Source organism: Rhinichthys klamathensis, unplaced genomic scaffold (assembly GCF_029890125.1).
Source record: "Rhinichthys klamathensis goyatoka isolate OS25496 unplaced genomic scaffold, OSU_Roscu_1.1 h1tg000378l_1, whole genome shotgun sequence".
Taxonomy (NCBI): domain Eukaryota; kingdom Metazoa; phylum Chordata; class Actinopteri; order Cypriniformes; family Leuciscidae; genus Rhinichthys; species Rhinichthys klamathensis.
This window is the reverse complement of record NW_026606885.1, coordinates 297,414-319,972: the sequence shown is the minus strand read 5'-3', so window position 1 is coordinate 319,972 and position 22,559 is coordinate 297,414. Positions and strand designations below refer to the sequence as shown.

The following is a 22,559-nucleotide window of genomic DNA, read 5'->3' as shown; positions in this document are numbered from 1 at the left end:
GCCATTACACATGGATTTTATAGGTATTGTTGGACTTGGTAGCAATCATAAATCAATATATTCAATCGATTATAACTGTGTCTGAAGTATAATAGAAACGTCCTGATGTGAATGTGGCAAGGAAAAGCAAGAGTTCTTCCCTTGCTGTAGATGGCGCTCAATCACCAAATACAGATTAAATAGACTATTATTTTCTCTGTGCTGTCCTGTCCTTCACGCCATTGTAGACCGATGTCGAAAGTTTCCGGATAAGTATAGCTGTGATCATGTAAGCAGGGAGCAAGATGAACACGGCGCTGAAACACTGGAGAGAGGCGGCGACGGTGATCCTGGCGGCCGGGCTGAGACACACTCCGAGTGCGGACTCTCTTAAAGCAGGTCTGGGAAAAGTCACTGATATAGCGCACAAATCTGCCTTCGACTATCAAGTGCTGCTGCTGAAACGGAGCGGTCGCAGCGGGTTCATGCCCAATGCCTACGTGTTTCCCGGGGGGGTGGTGGATTCGTCTGACTTCTCCAGCGAGTGGCAGGAGATCTTTAAAGCCTTTACGAAAGCGCCCAACTACGGCATCGGAGTTGTGAAGCAGCCGCCGGCGACCAGGCCACCCATTTTCGCCACTGACAGATCTCAGCTGGGATCTCCGATACCGGGAGATGTGGCTTTCAGGATCTGTGCGGTGAGAGAGACGTTTGAGGAGTCAGGTGTGCTCCTGGCGGTTCCCAAACACGAGGAAAGCGGGATTCGCGTGCACAAGGATGATGCTTATAACAGTGACAGCCAGCCAACACTGACCAGATTGAGCGGACTGTGGAGTAAAGACGTGCTGTCTAAGTGGAGATCTCTGGTTATTGGTAACCCGGCGAATTTTATCAAGATGTGCAGGGAGTTGCAGTGTCTGCCCAACATCTGGGCTTTGCATGAATGGGGGAATTGGCTGACACCCATAGGCGTGTACGGCAAACAGAGGCGGTACGACACAGCATTTTACATCTGCTGCCTACACGAGATTCCATACACGCTTCACGACGAGAAGGAAATCGTTCATTTTAAGGTGCGTTTTGAATGGTATAGTTACCTTGTACATTTAAAATTGTATTTGGCAGACACTCAATCACTGAGCGTGTATTTCATCAGTTCATGCATTCGTGACCAATTTGTGTCCAGCTAGTTGAAAAGACTTTGCTCGTTAATGTCAATGTATTTCCTGAAGCGTCCACCCATGGCCTCATGCCTCATTAATATTCATTAGGGAAGCGCTCATTCGCCAGCAATGCTGCGCCCACTTTACGCCGTTTAGCAAGTGTCCAAACGTCACGGAACGTAATTAATATTCATAAACCAGGCCATATAGGTCATTCGGTCTCGCCCTGATGAGAACAACCGATTCTTGACTGTTGGGAAATAACACAACTGCCTTGTCTCTCAGTGGTCCACTCCCTCAGATGTGCTGCACAGCTACAAATCAAAGGAAATCTGGATAGCTCCACCTCAGTACTACGACCTTGGACGAATGTGCCATTTTCCAGCTCTCAGAGATCTCCATCGCTTTGCCTGGCAGAGGTCTTTGGAGGGATGTGAGCAGTGGCTGCCTATTTACCTGGCGTCACCTGACTGCTATGCAAGTCTTTTACCAGGTAATTGTCACATAATAAATTCTTTCAGCTGTCTGCTAAATGTTGCTTCTTGATGGGATAATAGAGTGCTGTGACTGAGTTAGGAACTTACTTGCACGAAGCTGAACCTTTTTTCCCCTCGTCTGACACCTAGGGGACGCTCTGTACCCAGAGAAAGTGGACACTTCTGGAAAGAGTGGTGTAGTTAAAATTGACAAAAGCCTCGAAGAGCTCCAGCAGGACAGTGCAAACATGCACCGCTTTGTCGGTCAGGATCCATATTCAATATCTATCCATATGAACATCAGGCCCAAGTATAACCACCTCCCGCCCCTCTGCGGTGAAGATGTGGGTGGCACCTCCAAAAACAGTAAACTCTGACACTTACCTGTCACTACCATAGTGGCAGGACTGATGGACAAAGCCTAGATGGATTTTTAATTAGCTGATTTCGACACACTGATGTGTCCCTTGACCTATGCAATGTAGTTTGATATATGGTCCATTTAACTTTTATGTCATAAAAAAAATACACAATGACTTCCTTGTTGAGTGACTACTGTTAATATATTTTTGAACTTGATCATAAACTCTTAAAGTGGATTGTTCTGGTTATTGTCTATATTGTAATACAACACAGTACAGTATCGGGCATATGATGCAAACAAATTCTTTAAGTTTAATAGCTGTATTCAAGTTTGAATTGTCACATTTGTTCTTTATTGCAGATGAGATGGTAAAGCAGAACTGTTACTGAAGCATTGTACAGCGCTGTTAGCTTTTCCATGCGTTGAGTTTGCAGAATACAGGATTCTAAAAACAACTTGAAAAAAGTAGTGTACAAATAGTATAATTTGTCTGATTAGTCTATGGCTAGCATATAAATAACCAATTACAATGAATTTGACTAGCAACTATTGCATATTTATTAATAATATTGACTAGAATTAATCACCCTAAATTTAAAAGTTTAAGTACAATGAAAAGTGAATCAAGATATCACATCATTTGACAAAAAAAAAAGCATGATGTGCATTTCTACCATTTTTAAATTGAGAACAAATGAATTCAGACATTGTGTGAATCTTTTCAAACAGTTTAATCATACATGAACTAAAGAAACTACCAGATGACTGTTTCGTAGGTGTCCACTTTTCTAGATTTCTGTAGAGACAGTAGCATAAAATCCTGAACCAACTTAATACAAACACACTTGTTTCAGACATCTAATAAATTCTGCACTCTCTACACTTTCAATGAAAACCACACAACTTGAATGACCCAAAAAAAAAAAAAAACATCTTCCGTTAAAGGCTGTTTTGTGGAGTTGATTTTTTTGTCTGTGATTTGGTTATTTTGTACAGGTTGATGTTTGGTCATGGTGTTACAGTCTACATGCTTCTACTTACTGGAACTTACATTGTGAAACAACTTATGAAGTAGAAAAGGCAAAATCTGTACAAATCTTAAATGTTAAATACAATCACTCTGTACCAGTAATGACAAACATCCCACAGGAAATTTTCTCAGAATACATATAAACTCACAAAACAGCAGCTTAAAATCTAAATAGAAAACAACCACCTCAACCCCCAATTAGATAAATCTGTCAGAATACATCTTAAAAAAAAAAAAAAAAAACCTCTTCATCCATGTAGACATGTTGGACATTAGAGAGTTGCCCCCCCCCCCCAAACTAAAGGTTTAGGGGCAAAGCTGCAGTTGAGCTCTACCAATCAGTCCAGAACTTCACAACTTGTACAGATGCCAGAATGGGGGGAAAATGCCTGCAAGCTGAGTGTAAAACAGACCAACTGTATGGTTATAACAAATTGTCATTAACTGAACAACATTTTAAGAGCATATGTTTTTGCTGTTGTAGGCACAATCATTTATATCTAAGGGCTCATTTGAAAATCACTTCAGTTTTTGTAACAAGAATGCATTTAAAACTCACTTTAACCCATTACGTAAACACACATTGTATTGTTTTTTTAAAATCTTAAACCATCAAAATGAGTACGTGTCATTGTAGCAGGAGCCATAAACATGATGTGAAACATACTGCAAATGTAACCAACAGCAACATGCAAAACTTTTGGCACCACTTTATTCATCTTGACTTTTTGAAACAGAACTAGATCACATTTTGCTGAGGATTTCAGTGCACTTACAAAAAAAAAAACATGCATGCTTAATATTTACCTGTGACAAGAAATTCAACTCTGCTCATTCTATGCATTATTTCATCTAATCCTGATTTTCACACAATAAGGAAATGAAAAACATGTGCCTATGTTGGCTCGACACACAAAGAAAAAAGGCAATTCAAGTGTCTATTGTAATGTCACTCTGTTAATAAAAACTCCCAAAATTACATCATGCCAACTAACCTAACACAAAATTACAAAGTTTATCCTCAATTTCAGCAAAATGTGACGAAAACATCCTCTAAAAGTTTTAGAACTAACAAGTGAGAGAAAGGGAAACACACCCACACTTGAACACACAAAAGTGATTCTATAAACTGAATGGCTGCTTGAAGAAAAAAAAAATACAATTAGAAGCGCTAGGAAGACTGCTTAAAACAATAAAAACCAATAAAGAAAAAATAAATCTGAAAAATGAAACCATGAAAATTAAAAGCTTCTGCAAAAATCTAGTGGTTATGTTTGTACGTTCTAGAAAAATAGACTCTTTGCTCAGAACAATTTTCATGAAACTTTTTACACTTTTAGCAGTCTTTCTAACGCTCCCTATTGGCAGCACAAATGACAGAAATGAACATCACACAAAGAAACAAACAAAATAAGTAATCAATAAGCGTCAAAAGTTAACAAAAAAGGTCAAGTGTGAAATTTCAAGCGTCAGAGAAGCGAAGAGGACAACGGACTGGACGATGAACTTTTGACGTCACATCGACATGCTAGGCAAACGATGACAAACGGGCACGAAGATATCTAGAACAAAAACAAAAAAAAACGAATAACAAACCTAGGTTAAAGCACAACGGAAAAAGGAGAGGGGATGAAAGAAAATCATGAATGATTATTTTTTACATGGGTGGGTGGGGGGGGGGGGGGCCTTTCAAAGATGCACATGGTCTAAACACAAAACACTGAATGCAACACAGGAAACGATGAAGAAAAGTGGGAAGAAAGAGGGAGAAGTAAGCACCATGCCAATAGTGAACAAAGGGAATAACATTAAACGACAACATCGAGAAAACACAACCTGCCTACTACAGCTACGACAACTCAACACTGTCCTCGACAGCAACATTTGAACAAATGAAAATGTTCAACTTCTCACAACCACATTTTGATTTTAGACCAAGGAGAGAGAGAGAGAGAGAGAGAGAGAGAGAGAGAGAGAGAGAGAGAGAGAGAGAGAGAGAGAGAGAGAGAGAGAGAGAGAGAGAGAGAGAGAGAGAGAGAGAGAGAGAGAGAGAGAGAGAGAGAGAGAGAGAGAGAAAAAGAAAAATTGTGCTTCAATGTTTCAGCTCTTTCAGTGAAAGTCTTTTTATTTTGTGCTTCAACTTTGAATTGTGTGGGACTGTGGAATAATGCATATTTGGAGCTGCTCATATTGGTTCTTATTCACAAAACACCTGCCATGGGTAACAAATGGATACAGTTTAGCTACATTGAACTCCGTGAAGGACAACAACATAATGGGACACAGAGCGAGTAACAGAATATCATCAATAAACGTGTACAGAAATTTAAGACTTGATGTTTTTGGCACATAAGTGGAACTACTCTGCACTTGTGAGCTGTTTTAAGGTGCACAAATCTACAGACCTTTACACAAACGCCAGTCAATCTGCTCTGGATGAAAAGCAACAAAACTATGAAAAGATTCTGTCTAACAAACAAAAATCCCTGCCTAGAACAAGTTCACAAGAATCTTTGGATTGTTCAAAATGGTGATTCGTGGTGCAACTCGGACATTTCCGAGGCCTTCGCATTTTTCTTCCACTAAATGGTTTTTGTAATGCATGTGTTTATTTGAACAGAGGCACAGACCAGGGACTCGTGATTCCCTGCACTAGCATCTAAACACTTCAAGAGGGGCTTCACACCTGGGTTCAGTCTAAAGCGTCTCTAACGTATGAAACTAACTTAAAGGCATACAGACCGGCATATCTGTACAAGTCGCAAGAGTGGCACACGTTTCCTCACCTGGATTGTTGGAAGTGTGTCCGTACTTGATGAAAATAGAAAGATTGTGAGGTTAACAAGAATTGGCTTATTTGCAATTAATCAGTGAAAATAAAAAACACCATTAATAGATACAAGCGTTTCAAACAGTGATGACAATAGTGAGGTAAATGTCAAACAACAACAATAATAAAAAACACCAATTTCACTTATTTTTTACTAATTGCGACTCAGAGCTCAAGTTATGCTGTGAGGAAATAAACGAATGACTTCTGATAAAAGCACATTTCAGCATTCGTCACTGCACATGTAAATGTACTTAGTTTAGAGATATTAAGTAAGAACTTTAGACTGAACCGTGGATCTGCTTCAGACTAAAAAAAAGAAAAAAAAAGCTCTTGGTACAATTTTTTTGACTAAACAGATGACACTAAACCTAGTGAAAAGGGCCACACATCAGTCGTTTTAACAATCGGTGAATGTATCCACAACACTTCACATAAGGATTCTACAAAAACACTGTTGAATCTTTTGAGAGATTTTTTTAAACAACCGTTTTAATTCAGAGAAATTATTTAGGCAATATTATAAAACCTCTATAAAAATAGAAAAGGCATAATAGTTAAGTAATATACACTATCTGGATAATGATTTCTTCTCAATTTCCATAAAAACAATCTTCTTACTTCACGACCCTGCAGGACTCAGATTGGCATTAACATTTGATTACGTTTTGAACACTAATTTACTGCCATGGTCAACTAAAGTGAGCTGCATGGAGTAACTCAAATACACGATCACAAGGTCAACTGAGAGTCTGAGGAGTCTTGATATACCAGGGTACAAGAGACCACCTGCAAACACCGAGAATAAAATACTTATAGAAATTGACTTAATTCATTCGGACAATTAAGTGGCCGTGAATTCAGCAATTGTAAACTTCCTTCCTTCTTTCTTTCATGTTCTTGGCAACATTATCTCTCACTCTTTTCCAGAATGCAAATATTGCTAAAAGCTTCAAGACCAACCTCTTGAATTGAGGTGTAGGATAATGTATCAAATGACCATCAAAATAAAAGTCATGTTGTAGATTGTGTACAAATGCCATTTTAAAACCATATGTGCTACCATTGTGATTCTTCAGCAACTTCCAAAGAATAAATTTTAAAAAAAACAACTGTGGGTCAAAAAAAAAAAATCATCTTATTTTTGTTTGAGGCTTTTAAGAAAGGATTCATGAACTGAAATGAAGCACTCCATCACTTATTTCATCATGTACCAGGTGAGTAGAATAATGAGCAAGTAGTTTTGGTCTGACAGAATGGTGAGAATGTCCTGAGAGTAAGTGTAGCATCTCCAGCAAACTAGCAATACTGAATGATTGACCACCATCTATGAACCAGCATGTGATATAATACCCTTGCTTAGTGTTTGTCTTTTTAGAATGTAAAAATATTAATGTGAATTAAAAACAAGCAAAAAGCATCATCATTACTATTGTTAGCTGAGCCCTCCAACAGAATACATAAAACAGACTTTGAAGCAATGTTACATCACCCTCATTGTGAAGACACAGATACATTAAAATAAATAAATAAATAAATTAGTGAAATAAATAAATGAATTAAATAAAAAGGCATCCATGAAACCGGAGTCTAGTGAAGTGCAGCCTGGCCTTCCAGATGCTCAATACAATATTCAGGTGACTGATTGATTATCTTTTGCACCGATGCAGCAAGCCTCCATTTTCTAGAAAGGCAGCATTGTAGGAGGCATCAGCATTACACTGTCCGAATGTACTACAAGAGTCTAGTGTAAACACAGGAGAACATCTACAGGGGCCAGACCGTGATGATCAACAGTCTAAGGGACTGAAAGCAGTCACACAGGCTGGCTTTCATTGTGCAACATCCTTTGACGCAAGATTTAGATTTATACACAGCAAACTTGTAATATGGCACCAAAAAAATAATAATAATAAAGACTTAAGGGAAAAGAAAAGATCAACAAAACAATTAGATATATATATATAAAAAAAAAAAAAATTTCTCCTTGGAACAAATTCATAATGCTAACAATTTGCTTGTTGTCTTTGTTTTTAAGGTTAAGAGAGAAGATATGTAGGAAAGGCCAGAGAAGTAAAAGAAAGATTAGGAAAGGCAGGTGTTAAGGGTGGGTGGGGTCATTATAACTTTCCAACGTCACACTCCACTTACCAGAAAAACATTTTCAAAACAAGTCCATTTGAGAGTAAAAGCACTCAGTATGGCTTGCTGTCATTTTTGGATCGTTTAAGTTGCACCTTCAGCCGCTTCATTCCAATCTGAAAACCGTTCATTGACTGAATGGCCGCCTGGGACGAAACTGGATTGTCGTAACTTACAAAGCCTTAAGAAGAAAAAAGAACAGAAGCGGACTATAGTTACCCACGGCTCAGAATATACATCAAAGGCTTGTTTCTGATGTCTGAATTAAAAAAAAATCAAGACAAAACAAGCACTCGACTCACCAAAACATTTGCTAAGGTTGGTCTGTTTGTCAATGAAGACCTTGGCAGAGATAACATTGCCGAAAGGCATAAACATCTGCAGCAAATCCTGATCACCAAACTCCTGTGGCAGATGGTAGATGAACAAGTTTGCTCCTTCAGGGCCTTTATAAAAAAAAGAAGAGAAAGAAACAAAGATCACTTTTGACTGCCTAGCAACCTTTTTATTTTAAATTTAGGTTTATCTTTTATTCTCCTTGTCTAGTTAAAAGAATATTCTGTGTTAAATACAACTCAAGCATGCTGCAGATTAGCAGACAATAGAGACCCAAGTTGATCATTTTGATATAGCATTTTAATTGAATTAAGTAAAACAGTTGCACAAATTGCTCTTTTGACGTGGGAATACATTTCTAGGTGAATGAAGGTCTGTTTATGTGTTACTGCCATAAAGTGGTATCATCCATGCATTACTAGTAATTTTCCAGAACGAGGCCAATACTTTCATTTTTGGTATACCTGTATTTTCACTGCATTTCTAATTTTTAAATATACAAGGTAGAGAAACCAAAATAATATGAAACATTCGTTGATTTAATTTGTTTAGCAAATATTTATTCCCTTTATTTATTTTCATGCTTAATTATGATTATTAATTTATTGTACAAGCCTCTGTTACTTTCACTGTTATTTATATTGCTCTATCCTATTTTATCTTTCATTTAATAGCACAGCACATATTCAGAGCTGGTTTAGCAGTGAAATATCACAATTCTCCTATTAGTTTTTGTCTGTACTAACTAATGTACATTTATTAAAGACAGATAAACAGACAGAAATAAAATAAGAACAAATAACCCAATTACAAATAGAACAAATAAATATAACAGACCAAAGATACAAATTAAATGGTGCTTTTCAGGTATTTTTAACAGTAGTTTTCAGGTACAGAATTTGAATAAAGTAATCAAATGTAAAATACAGTCTTCACTGTATAAATTAAATATCGATAAATCTTTATTAAAGTTACAAAAGCCATTCTGTCAAGAGCAGTGAATGATTTATTTGTCCTTTGTTATTTGTTTAACATTAAAAACACAACAGCAGGTTTATTAAGCAGAGACTTAATAAATAGAGAAAGAAATATTCTTATTCTTTCAACAAAGAATACTGAAAAGAAATTATCCTGGTTTCCAAAACTACAGAAACTGTTCGTTTTCAACATTTATAATAATTGGTCATAAAATACAAGCATAAAAAAGCATGCCACAGATGATTCCGATAGGCTTGAAGTTGTATTTAACCCAGAATGCTTCTTGAATTCATTGGCAGAGAGTTGCTGGCATGGATCTCCACGTACTTTTAAACAAACTGTAGAAAATGTAGAAAATGGACATTGTGGAGAGTGATTATGATCTCTTACCCGCACTCTGATTGGGACTTGCTGTTGCAGCATATTTAAAACAAGAATGAATCCTTAAGATGGTGATCACAAGAGCCACATCAACACACACACACACACACTACAAGCTGACCCTGCTAGCATAAACTAGCAGTTTCTCTTGTACAGAGGCTTTCACTCTCCCAACCCAAACAACTGCTCAAAGCTCATCAGACCTCCATGTACTCACCTTCCTTCTGGCTGCCAGCGGCACTAACGTTCTGCTGAGACAGTAAACTCTGACTATAGAGGCTAGGCAGTGCGGCAGCGGCATACTGCTGGATTCCGGAATAGGCTGCCTGAGTCAGAGCCTCCATAGTGCTCCCCGAGCCGTTAGAGAGACCTCCACTGCCCAGACCACCATTCAGAGCAGCCATGCCTGCGCACACAGAAACGCAGCTCAGCTTTCAGACACACAAAAACTACTGATAGATACAGAGAAACCGCATTCAGAGAAGGAGATACAGCAGAAACAGAAATGAGGCAAAGAAAGTTAAAAATGATATTGATACTGTGAATACAAATGCATCCTTATGCGTTCCAGACAATAGCCAAGAATTAAACATGAAGAAGCAACTTTATGTGCTCATTTTTTGTTGATGTGACCACATCACCTGAGATGCATTTTAATAACATGGGCAAACCGTATATTTAGCAACACCACCTGACCTTATACAAAAGCAAAAACAGTGAACGTTTCTTCCTTACTTGCTAGGGAGCTCATGTTGAGACCTGCTCCAGCGCCCGCAGCAAGAGACTGAAGAGCACCTAAAGACGCCATGGGGTTCATCGAATTACTAGAACTGGAGGTGGGAGAGGAACCCGCTGTGAGGAGGAGAGAAAACAAGAACCAGGTCTGACACATGACATTACTAATCCATCAGACATATTGCCAATTCACATTTCACATGCTCTCACTGCACAGACATGTAAAGCAAATGAGACTAAGAAACAGCACACGGTAACGAGAGAAGTCATGTATTTCAGAGTGCAAAAAGTGAATAAGTCAAATAACAAAGACAGCACTTTAAAGCAAATGATGGGGATTATCAAGAGTCAAGGTGGGTAGACTGATGCATGAACAGCAAGATATATGTTTTAAACGCATTACACAGTTTATGTTTGGAGAAATTGCTAACACTTTAGGTTCAATTTGTCAACACCAATGAACAATTCTTTAACCAAGATTAGTAAATGCTGTAAATGTACGTTTCTACATATGCAAATAACATCAGGCATAAACTAATTTTACTTAAAGAAAAATACTACATTTAAAATTCAACACTAACCTAAAATGAATGAAAGCTCCAATGTTTTGAACTTAGTAAAGTGAAATTTGCTATTGGACAGAAATATTCCACAGAGAGCAATTCTATTTCACAGACTGATAAGAAGCAAAGTTAACAGGAGGAGATTAAAAAGCGGGACCAACCCTTGTAGGCGTCCCAGGCAGATTGAGCGGGCTGTCCGGAGGGCATACCTGAGCTGGTGAGGACACTGAGAGGGGAGCTGGAGGTGGTCAGAGCACTGCTACCTGTGGGTGTAGCCTGTGTAGCACTCGCTGCTGCTGCTAATGCAGCCAGATTCTGCATGGCATTCAGACCTGCCGCAGATCACAGACCATCCAGAATGTCAAGAACTACACAACACCACACACTTCCTTCTCGCAAACATTCACATGCACAACCTCCTATCATCGTCCTAAAGCTAATAGGCCGTCAGAACCAATGATTCTATGGGTTTGCAATGCATCTGAGAAAGTGGCTAACTAACAGCCGCTATCATTTCCAGCGGGTCTGAGTGGAGCGAAGCACGTCAGACTCTCACCTGACATTGGATGGAGATTGTTGAGCGCATTTCCAGAGGATGCAGACTGCTGTAGAAGCTGCAAATAAAGCTAGACATTACATCAAAACAGAGAACAGAGAGAGTCAGGACTGCATCCAGGACTGTGATGGAGAGGAGAGGAGAGGAGAGGAGAGGAGAGGAGAGGAGAGGAGAGGAGAGGAGAGGAGAGGAGAGGAGAGGAGAGGAGAGGAGAGGAGAGGAGAGGAGAGGAGAGGAAAGGAATCAGGCAACAAGGCAAAATAAAGACAAACAGAAGCACATGTGAACAAGACAGAAACAAAGAAGAGGGAAATGTGGACATTCAAGGGCGATCAGAAATTATAATAGGACTGAAAAGGATTAGAAGGGGAAAGGATGAAGATAGAAGTTTTCACAGCACACCCATGGAGCAGCACTAACACATTCAAACAGGGCTACACATCTATGCCGGCCCATGTGCGGTAACAACCAATTAAACAGTAACTTTAGGAGTAACCAATCATAGACAATCAGGATTTTGAGAAGCCAAATTAAATGCATTTAAATAACGGCCAAACACAGACCTGTAGCCCATGTGCTCAAACACAACAGAAAAACACAGCAACCTTTTTTTAAAGCAAATCTGATTACAAGGCTCTCACGGAATCTAATCTATTCACTACAGATTAGGGCTGCACGATTAATCGCAATGAAACCGCACGCGATTTGGCAAAGGCTGCAATTATTTTATGTGCGCTGATCGGTAGTAAATGCTGCTTCATCTGAACACCAGAGGGTGCTCACGCAGACATCAAATATGCCCCGCTGCAGAAGTAAGATAACACTAGGGGTGACCCCGAATAGTCGAAGATTCGATGCTTCGATAGGAGGAGCCTGATTCGACTACCAATCTCACGGTCGAATCTTCGCAGAGGTGTTATTAAACGAGGATTATGTCATTTTGGCTATATGAGTGTGCTCAATGTCTGATTTCACATAGAACTACTGGTTTTCTGTCAATACGTTAATATACAGCTTATTATGATAATGCTGTCAATAAAAATGGACAAAGAAAGAAGCTTTTAATAAATATTTTTTAACGTGCGTGCAGCGTGAATAAATGCAAACACCCTGTGACAGATTTAAGTTTCACTTTTGATCCGTGACCGACAGAGGATCGTCTTGTCGGCAGGGATTTAAATCTTTAAAGGGGTCATATAATGGTACATGCACTTTTACAAGTTGATTGTACTGAAATGTGTGTTGGCAGTGCCTGTGCACAACCATCATATAATGATAAAAATCCATCCAGTGGTTTTGTTTTAATCTCCTTATATGTTTTCCCCTGCCTCAAATTGAGCCGTTCGTTTTTGACGTCAATAAAACAGACGCCCCTCCCGCGATTGTTGATTGACAGCAGTGATTCAACATAGACCCGCCCTCGCTCGTCCTGTCAATCATAGTCCGGGCGGATCGGCGCGGTCATTGTTGATATGCTGGAGCACTGTCTATGAGCAGAATGGCGTCTAAGCGATTGTGGTGTTTTGTTCTTGGGTGCAATAACGAACACAGCAGTCATTTTAATGTTCCTAAATCCGAACCGCTGAAGACGCAGTGGCTGAGTTTGTTTTTGAAGGGAATATTCCCCACGAGCAACGTCAATGCTCTCATGTTTGCCGAATCATTTCTCAGTGGACTGCTTTATAAACGAGGATCAGTGTAAAGCTGGTTTTGCTGAGAAGCTGCACCCGAATAAAGGATCGGAACCTATTCGTTTTCCTGCTGAACCTTCAGAAGAACTAAAGTGAGTGTAACGTTTTATTAATCTTTATATTAATATTTATATTAATCTTTGCAAATCGCCAGCTGCACGCTTCACGATGGTTTACACTCGGTTTACACTCAGGGTACATTACAGCATGTTTTCTATGTACAACGTTCTCAATATAATTCATAATCCCACGTTTATAATGAACAACGCGTTATGGTTATTGTGTTATTGTGTTACAAACGGTGTATGCGCAGAACAGAGAGGCGGGGTGAGCAAAGCTCATTATCATTTAAAGGCATATGCACTGAAACGGCGTGCTGAAAACAGAACTGTTTTTGACCAGGTAAAATAAGTGTTTTCTTACAATACTAATGAGAATTTTTAATTAAAGTATATTACAAACTTTTAATTTAGACCCTAAAGAATCATATTAGCTTGTACAAAAATGGCATTATATGACCCCTTCAAAAATGTCTGGGATAAGAAAATCTAAAGATGCACACCATCAGAAAGGATATTCTCCAAGGCTGGATTTAGCATCAGGAAAACCATGATCGCACTTCTGCCGGCCAACATTAACAGGTTGGTTTTCCTCGGGACATTCTAAAACGCTTAACGTGAAAAAAGCTTTTAAAACGCTTAAATGGCACTTTTACGTGCTTAATGCATGTACACAGTAGGCTACACACCATTCTATGTGCAGATAAGCAGATGAACCCAGAATATGAACGCAACGCGTTTCTCCTATAGAAAGTCACGTAAAGCTTTTTCTTTAACGGTTTTCTATGGGAGGAAAATGCTTAACGTAGCCTATAATAAAACGCGTTGCGTTTATATTCTGGGCTCATCTGCTTTTCTGTAGGCTATATAGTATGCTTTATTAATAAGGTGTGTACAGAATTTGATCTTTTAATATAACAGTTTTAGGACAAAGCCGTTAAGCGTTGTTCACGTTAAGCGTTTTAGAATGTATTTTATCCGCGCACACAATTTGAAAAGACTCAAACGGACACAGGCCGAGTGAAAGACTGGATTTTGTTTTTTCGATCAGGTATGGGTAGCCTACAAGTGATTTCAAAACATTTCAGCCGGTTCTAATTTGATTTTTTGATACTGTGAACACGCTAAACTGGAGCGGCAGTCTTTTTAGCTAAACGTTTATTGTTGTTTCTGCAGTTAAAAAGACAAAGTTGATAATCCTGGCCATACATTCGTTATTTTAAAAAATTATTTATTTTTATTTTATTAATTGATCACTCAGGGTGATCTAATTTAACTATTTGTGACTTGTGTTTTAAATATTTGTTCCCCTGCACTTTAGGCATTTTGCACACATTTGTTCTGCTTCTAGTGACTTGATTCTGACTTATTTCGTTTTGTATTTTTATTTATTATAAATGTATATTGTGTTCTTAATTGTTGATTATTTTTCAGTGCATCGATGTTGCGCTATAGGCCTACTTAGACCGATTTAATTTGCATGTGAAATGCAAATCCTATCTGCAGTGTGGCCTTTCTGCAGTTATTTATGTTATTTCTTAGTTTTATTGATCCAAAATGTTTTTATACATTTTCTTCTATATCTTTGTGTGATGTTCTTTACATCGCGGCTTTAAAATTTTAAAGCCCCGCCCCCTCCCCAACACCACACACATGATTCGACAATTAGTCGACTATAGGCAGGACTTGACGAATCTGATTCGACTATGAAAATCCTTAGTCGGGGACACCCCTAGATAACACACATCATTCCAGGAAATCCCTATCGGCAACATACTGTAGCTGAATAAACAGAAGATTGAAACGCTTTGATTAAATATGACTAAAAAACACACGACTGCCTTATTCTGTGTAAGAAGCCACATCTCACAGAAGAATGCTCAGCATGTTATTAAATGTTGTCTTTTGTTGGACAAGAGGTTCATAAATGCTTCTCATGTTTGGAAAGATGTTAGACGTGTGTTGCTTTTTCAAATTCAGATTATAAGTGACTCAAACTCATAGTGCTTTCAGACAGAGCAGCGTTTACAGAGCCGTACATCAATGACAAGCAGCGCGTAAAAAAAAAAAAAAAAAAAAAAAAAAAAAAAAAAATAGCAGCCTTTGCGATTTCATTATCGCGATAAGCCAAATCGGTTTAAGTGCGATTGCATCTGTAGTAGGGCTGCACGATTAATAGCAATTTACATGAAAACAATAATGCATTATAGTTTTGATAAAGCAAATTACATTTTGAATGGAGCTAGGGGTGTCGCAATATACCAGCATTGATAAGTGATACTTAAGAAAAATCTTGATATGTCAATACCACACCAATGATAATATCGTAATTAATCCAGCAATCTGCTTGACACTCCACATAGGAGGTGGCAGTATTGCACCTTAATGCTTGTTTCTACTATGACGACGCAGAGTGTAGCTACTACTGCCGCACAAAATCATCTCAGAGGAGATGACAGACGAAAGAGAGATGCTATACCTGCACCAGAAAAAAGTAAGCTCTTTCGTGTGGGAGCTTTTTTTAGATTCAGTAAAAAATAAAATAAAAACATGTGATGTTAAACACCCCAATCAGCAAGAAGTGCTGATCAACAGTAAGTGCTTTTTGTACAGTTATGGTTACAAACTCTCTCTCGTCTACCTACCCACATATTTTAAGTGATTATTTTTTCCAAACAAATTAAAACAAAACAAACAAAGCTAAATTTGACTGACAGTATTTGTTTTTCTTTCAAAATTTCTATAAATATTGTGATTATAATGTTACTGTGAAGTATTTTGGCTATGATAATCATTTAGTGAAATTCTGATATTGTGACAGCCCTAGATGGAGCAAAGACCAGCTCTCATGTACTAAATATGAATGTTTTCATTGTGCTTCGTGTAGTTTGCATGTTTTAAACAGTGGCGCGGTTTCTACGTGCATAGACCTCAGATGCAACAGGATCTGTCCTGTGTACTCACTGCAAGGTACTGTGGCCCCAGTGAGTTCAGTCCTGTAAGGTTTCCCCACATGGAGGCAGCGTTGAGCTGCTGCATCTGTTGCTGCAGCTGCTGAGTGATGCGTTTCTGTTCCTTATCCTTCTGTGTGTCTGCAAACTTCACCACGATGGGAGAAGAGCAGCCCTAAGGGACACAACAGAAATCAAAATATAGCATAGCAAATAATTCAGAAACGTATAAAAAGGGAAAGCAACCAAGTTGTCACAGATGTGTGTATACTCTAATATGTTACAGCAGCGTCTCAGCCTTTCATAATATACTACTGTTCAAATGATTAGGGACAGTATGATTTTTTTCTTCTGGAAGAGAGAAATTACCGTATATACCCGAATATAAGACGAGGTTTTTGTCCTAAAAATAGGCTGAAAAATGGGGGGTCGTCTTATATTCAGGGTCATCTTATACTCGAGTGGAGGAATCGATTGATAGCCTTTTTCTCACGCGCTTGGAAAAAAACGCGCGCCTACATTTGAAATAACGAACTTGAGCGCGCAAAAGACGTGATATGTGAACGGGGGGGCGGGTCTCTGCTCACTTGTCTCCGTCCGCTCTGGCATCCTCTGTGAACGGCGCTTTTTCTTCTTATATTCAGGGTCGTCTTATATTCGGGTATATACGGTAATACTTTTGCTCAATTAGCATATATATATATATATTTATATTTATATTTATACTAAGCATTGGGGCATAGGCATTTATGAGTGTATGTGTGTTTACCTCCATGGTCTGTGACTGATGCATGGATTTGATGGCAGACTGGGCCATCTGTCTCGCTGTGAATGTGACGAAGGCACAGCCTGTGAACAGAGTTGACAAGTAAGAGAGTTGACAAGTAAGAGAGTAGATCACAAAAGGACACCAACTTCTGTGTTTAAACCATAAACCTAAATCCATAAACTAGAAGTACTCATGAGACAATCAGGCAGAAACACAACCTCATCAAAAACAGGCCCGATTCAGGCCCAGTCTCTTTGGAAAACGGTTCAAGGGCTGCTGAGTCAAAATGGGTTGCGCCTATTACTTACGCAGTTCCCATGGTGATGGACAGCAAGTTCACTCAAGCTAATTCGAAAATAAATAGCGTGGGCCTGAATGTGCATTATGTTCCCTTGGTTACACTTTGGTTAACTTAAAAATCACAGTGATTCTCTATGCCACAGGTAAATGACAGCTAGAAACTAGGAGAATAAGTGGACAAGAAAATAAATAAATTGAATGATCAAAGCGCCTGTGCAAATATTCTAAATTTGTTGCATGCAGTTATGTTTATATAACCTCTAATATCAGTTGCCATGTTGAGTTTGGGATGAATGAAGCAATTTTCATTTGGGCCGACAGGAGCCAATTGAGTCTCATTTTTCTCTGATGGGTTGTGTCTGCAACTATTAGTTACGCAAACACTACCTCCTCGAAATAACTAAAATGAGAGAGTAACTGATGAAGATGTTTATTATTGTGCACTACCAGTGCACTGAAGGAAAGACTGCTGAAGTTAAATTCATGCGTGTATGTGCTAGAAGTCGTCAAAACATTCACAGTACTGCCTCTATTCTCTCTCTCTCTTTTTTTTTATCGGGTCACATGATGGGTGTATAATTTCCTTTGGCTGGTGATAGTGACGATATACATGCGCTTGAGAGTTCTCACCGCGGCTCAGTCCGTCAGGGCCTCTCAGTATACGGCACTCCTCAATTTGACCGTATGGAGAAAACATGAGCCTTATGTCATTCTCATTACACTTCTTTGAAACCATTCCAATAAACAGCTTTCTATCTTCTACCGCTGAAACACAAGAAAAGTGTGTTATGGCAGCACTGCCTCTGCACAGCTGTTCAACAGTCTTTGTGAACATTAGGGCTGGGTATCGATTCACATGTTCCAATTCAATTCGACTCAAGGAATATAGATTTAATACAAATCCTATATTTATATTAAAAAAAGAACAGTGAACATAAGTTTAAAAGTGGTTAATTAATAAAAAAGAAATTAAGAGCCACAAACCTGTATATTAAACTTTATTTTAGGTACACTTGGGTACATTAAAACAGAACCCAACTCTATATTTCAAATGCATGGACAGGATTTTGATGCAAATTGGACAAGTCAGAACAGTGGCATGCCTTGATCAAACAGGATCAGGTTATTTTAGGTTTAAGATAAAACAAACATAAAATCTCACAGCATTAGCTGTAACATGGAGGCTGTAAGCCTATGAACAGTGTAGGAAAACTAATACTGGCTTTTGGGTGATAGATAAATAAATACGGGAAAAATCGATTCTTGGCCTTTGAGAATCAATTTTAAATCGACCACATTTTAAAAAACGATTAATCGAAAAATCTTTTTTTTTTTTTTGCCCAGCCCTAGTGAACATTTCCTCAAGCAATACACTACCGTTCAAACGTTTGGGGTCGATACGATTTTCTAATGTTTTGAAAGAATTCTCTTAATCTCACTAAGGCTGCATTTATTTAATTAAAAATACAGTAAAACAGTAATATTGTGAAATATCACAAATCAACAATTTTGGTAAAGCTGAATTTTCATTACTCATATGATCCTTCAGAAATCATTCTAATATAGTAATAACTCAAGAAAACTTAAATGTTGAAAAAAAAAATTCTGCTGAATTGTTTTCATTTCATTTTTCGAGAAACCGTGATGCATCTTTTTTCAGGATTCTTTGACTGACCCTAAACTTTTGAAAGGAGAGTAACTTTTGGAGTAAATTCAAGTCACTCACCATTGTTTTTTTCACTGTCTGCAGGTTTCATCTGTATGGGATGATGCATCTGTACAGAGGAAAAAAAAAAATCACGTGACTTATCAACACTGACATTTTCCGGCCCCCAATGAGAAATCAGCTGTTTGAAAAGCTTTCATAATTTCATTTGTGTGTACTGAAAATACATGTGTAGATTTTATGCATTTTTAAGAGCAATAAATATAAGGTGGCCATCTGAAGACACATGAAGGATTAATCGATTATTGATACAATAAAATAAAAGTAGATCCTTTTCTCACCCCTGGAAGAATCTTCATGTTGTGAAGGGCATTTTGTGCTTCTAACGCAGATTTACGGGTGTAATATGTGACAAAACAACAACCTGCAAATGCAATAAATGGTCTATGAACCAAGTCCAAAATGACAACATTTCCACTGAGACCAATTTCTAGAACTGCATTCCAAATCCTAGTGAGCAGCATTTTAAGGGATTGCTGGCACATTTCCAACTGTTCCAAAAAGTAGGCAACTTAATTGCGCTGCCACATAAGACAACTCGTTTAGGCCAAGCTTTTTAAGCAGCACTGCATGTGTGTGTGTGCTATGTGCTCACTAGGATTTGGAACAGACCGTACAAGTCCGCAATGTACTGACTGTCAAGTACCTTTACTCTGTGGGGGGTTCTGACTCCTGTCCCGAAGAACATTGATTTCATAAACTGCACCATAGGGCTCAAACAGCTCACGCAGCTGATCCTCTGACCACGTCCGGGGGACCTGACCCACAAACATCTTTATAGCATCAATGTCGGGCTGGTCTGGGTGGTCCAGAGACCCATTCATCTTCTTGGTTCTACAGAAAAGAAAAAAAAAACCTAAATCTGTTTAACTAGTCTTAAGGACATGGCCCTCAATGTCTCCCTGACAGATGATGATACTCAAACATATTGCACATGGAAGGATGCACACAACAATCTCATATCGTGCTCACTGCCCAAGTATGAAAACCCCAAAATTACAACAGTCTTATTTACCAACAGCACACCAGTATTAGACTGATCGGTCAGACTGATTAAACCAGTTGATGATTGTTTTTAGACCAAGCTTTGATTGGCAGATAACAGTTTCCACTTGGTCAGCTTTGCCAATATATAATGCATTTGCTGTTCTCAGGTTAAAATGGGTAAATGGCCTGCAAAATAAGTACTTATTTCAACAGCTGTGTACATCTTATTTGCTATAACAAAATAGCTTTCTGTAAATAAACCACTAGTCCAAACATGATCATTCAGATAGTTTCTTCTAAATTCTGATTAGCTTTCTTATAAAGCTATAGCTGTGCGAATAAAAATTGTGAATGCTGCAGAGCAGTTTAAAACGGTTCTCTTATGAATTTTTTTTAAAAAACTTTACTTATGTTACTGCTGCTTTATGTTTTACTAGTGATTAGCAATGTGAACTAGCAGAAAACATGGTACGTAAAGCATTCATGGCATTATTAGCAAATTCTTCATCCATTGCGTGAAGCGCAAACAAGAGTAAAATCCCTGCTCAAACAATATATGAAGCCTTAAAATGGCTACACAAGATTTTCTGAGGTAAGCAATAACTGAAAATTGTTCATGTACTAACAGTTTACAACTGGATTTAAAGTCGCAATGAAATGGAAGCAGCGACAGATCTTTTCTTACATAGTGACAAACATGCGAGTGTAACAGATTATCGAAAAAGACTAAATGGGCTTGGTTCTATACATCAGTTGTTGATTGTGAAGATGTGGGCATTGCACTCAAAATTGGAGGCAGATGAATGCGAGCTTGTAGGGGCAGACTAAATGATTGCAGAAATCCAGCATCCGGAAATCCATCTGTCGTTTTCACCTGAAGGTCCAGCAATGACATTGATTAAACATTACGAGGCCCAACATTTAAAAAAAAAAAATTGAAACGTGTAGATTCACAATAACGTGGATTTAGAAAGTAGATTTGGACTTCAATCAATAAACCACAAAAAAAAGACATTAAAAAGAGAAAGGAAAATGTCAAATATCACAAAAGAATATCAAAGTCTGTGATGGGAATGAATTAAAAGAACATCTTGAAACTTCTGCGTGACAGAGTAGAGCATGAGGGGAAGCACGAGTGATGTCATGGACAGGCCTGAAGCACTGCTTCATCACTCTCTTTAGCAGCTGCTGATCAGTGGAGTGACAGATCACTTTACGAAAACACTGCATTGTCCTACTGACAAAGAGCAGCATTAGCCAGAAGCTAAAAGCCAGATTAATGGTGTTTATTGATCAGAGGACAGCAGAGCTTATAAAACCTTCTGCTTTGTCGATTTTCCAGCAACCAGAACTTGTTCAGACAAGCAGATAACACAGCCTCTCTAGAAGATCATCCAATCTGGGCCAGAGGAACATTGGGTGTTCACTGGGACAAAGAGATTTAAGGATTGTAAAATTCTTTCCCAGTGAACTGACCAGTTCCTGACTGTTGGGATTAGCTAAAGTCACAGAACATCAGAACACAATGTTGGAGAAGAATCAGAAGATTCAACAAAAACTACTAAACCCGAATGGAAGAACAATCAGACAAACAGGAAGGAGATTATCAAGATGGTAGTCATCTCTTTCCCATTGCTGCCAATTAATATGAATAGTATATGAATGCAGCCTTCAATCTGAACACTATTAACAATGAACTCTGTTCTTTTTGGGTTATTTGTTATGCAAGAGATGCAGAGAAGGCAATTTACCACAGCTCTAGCTCTGTCAGCAGTTCCTGGCTCTGTTCTTGGCTAAATTGTTCCCTTTGAGGTTGTAAAACCTCACAGTGAAACCCTTGTGATTTTAATAAGACAAACACTGAAATGTTTTATTTCAGCATCCTGCAACAGCAAAGAATGAAATATTGTGTTAACCTATAAATAATATAAGGGGCAATACATCCTATCCTATCACAGACAGGGAACAGCCACTCAAGATAGCAGAGTAAGTAGTAAAACAAGAATTTTACTTTCCTTTCTAAAAAAATGTGAGTGACTAACTAACTTCCGAGTTTACACCAACAAGTTTTTACAATGCTTCAATCATATAAAACATCATACTTTCCAGATTTTTAACTTCTCTTTTTTGCTTTTCCTGGGCAGATTATGAAATGTCCAAATATCTTCATTTAGCAGATCACATCTACTACTAGATCATACACAGTCAAAGCTTTTATTAAAGGAGAGGTTTCAAACTAGGCTGTGAATAAAATATGAATGACAATACAGTCTAATAATAAAAACAACAACATGTTTACTACAGGATTATGTAGTAAACATGAACTAGCATCCCTCACTGCAGGCCTCTGGCCATTGGGCATTGACTTTCAGCTCCTGAATACTGAAAATACTGCCTGACATTTACGTTTACTGGCCTTTCGGCTCAGAATAAGACAAACAAACCAGTAAAATCACTCAGATTTGACAAACCACACTAATTAATAAAATTAAACAGTCTCTGTAGTTAAAAAAATATTCCACCTTTAATACAGTGACTATCAA

The 22,559-nt window shown here is 38.3% G+C and overlaps 2 protein-coding genes across 12 annotated transcripts in view; one reads left to right on the top strand and one right to left on the bottom strand.

Moving 5' to 3' along the window:
- Positions 1 to 194: 194 nt before the first annotated feature.
- On the top strand, positions 195 to 2,124 carry nudt19 (nudix (nucleoside diphosphate linked moiety X)-type motif 19). The gene is made up of 3 exons (XM_056233809.1): positions 195 to 1,052; positions 1,428 to 1,635; positions 1,769 to 2,124. Exons 1-3 carry the CDS (start codon positions 285 to 287, stop codon positions 1,993 to 1,995), a joined length of 1,203 nt encoding a protein of 400 aa, XP_056089784.1. The 5' UTR covers positions 195 to 284; the 3' UTR covers positions 1,996 to 2,124.
- A 574-nt stretch (positions 2,125 to 2,698) lies between these two features.
- celf1 (cugbp, Elav-like family member 1) overlaps positions 2,699 to 22,559 on the bottom strand; it is a 28,827-nt gene continuing 8,966 nt past the window's right edge. For 2 of the 11 annotated variants that reach the window (XM_056233859.1, XM_056233867.1), the window contains 14 exons: positions 19,676 to 19,863; positions 19,311 to 19,393; positions 19,030 to 19,078; positions 17,934 to 18,068; positions 17,004 to 17,083; positions 16,248 to 16,409; positions 11,534 to 11,603; positions 11,139 to 11,309; positions 10,415 to 10,531; positions 9,897 to 10,085; positions 9,689 to 9,709; positions 8,287 to 8,430; positions 7,994 to 8,165; positions 2,699 to 4,574 (listed from right to left, as the gene is read on the bottom strand). In XM_056233859.1, the coding sequence (XP_056089834.1) occupies positions 8,038 to 8,165; positions 8,287 to 8,430; positions 9,689 to 9,709; positions 9,897 to 10,085; positions 10,415 to 10,531; positions 11,139 to 11,309; positions 11,534 to 11,603; positions 16,248 to 16,409; positions 17,004 to 17,083; positions 17,934 to 18,068; positions 19,030 to 19,078; positions 19,311 to 19,393; positions 19,676 to 19,863 (1,537 nt within the window). In that variant the 3' untranslated portion in view covers positions 2,699 to 4,574; positions 7,994 to 8,037. The remainder of the gene's footprint in view (positions 4,575 to 7,993; positions 8,166 to 8,286; positions 8,431 to 9,688; positions 9,710 to 9,896; positions 10,086 to 10,414; positions 10,532 to 11,138; positions 11,310 to 11,533; positions 11,604 to 16,247; positions 16,410 to 17,003; positions 17,084 to 17,933; positions 18,069 to 19,029; positions 19,079 to 19,310; positions 19,394 to 19,675; positions 19,864 to 22,559) is intronic. The other 9 variants (XM_056233863.1, XM_056233864.1, XM_056233860.1 and 6 more) reach the window with 9 other exon arrangements.

What these genes read in the sequence shown, in the direction of transcription:
- nudt19 (XM_056233809.1), top strand. Translation starts at nt 285, where the DNA reads ATGAACACGGCGCTGAAACACTGGAGAGAGGCGGCGACGGTGATCCTG. An exon ending in AGGAAATCGTTCATTTTAAG is followed by an intron (nt 1,053 to 1,427) that starts GTGCGTTTTGAA and finishes CTTGTCTCTCAG; the next exon opens with TGGTCCACTCCCTCAGATGT. An exon ending in CTATGCAAGTCTTTTACCAG is followed by an intron (nt 1,636 to 1,768) that starts GTAATTGTCACA and finishes TCTGACACCTAG; the next exon opens with GGGACGCTCTGTACCCAGAG.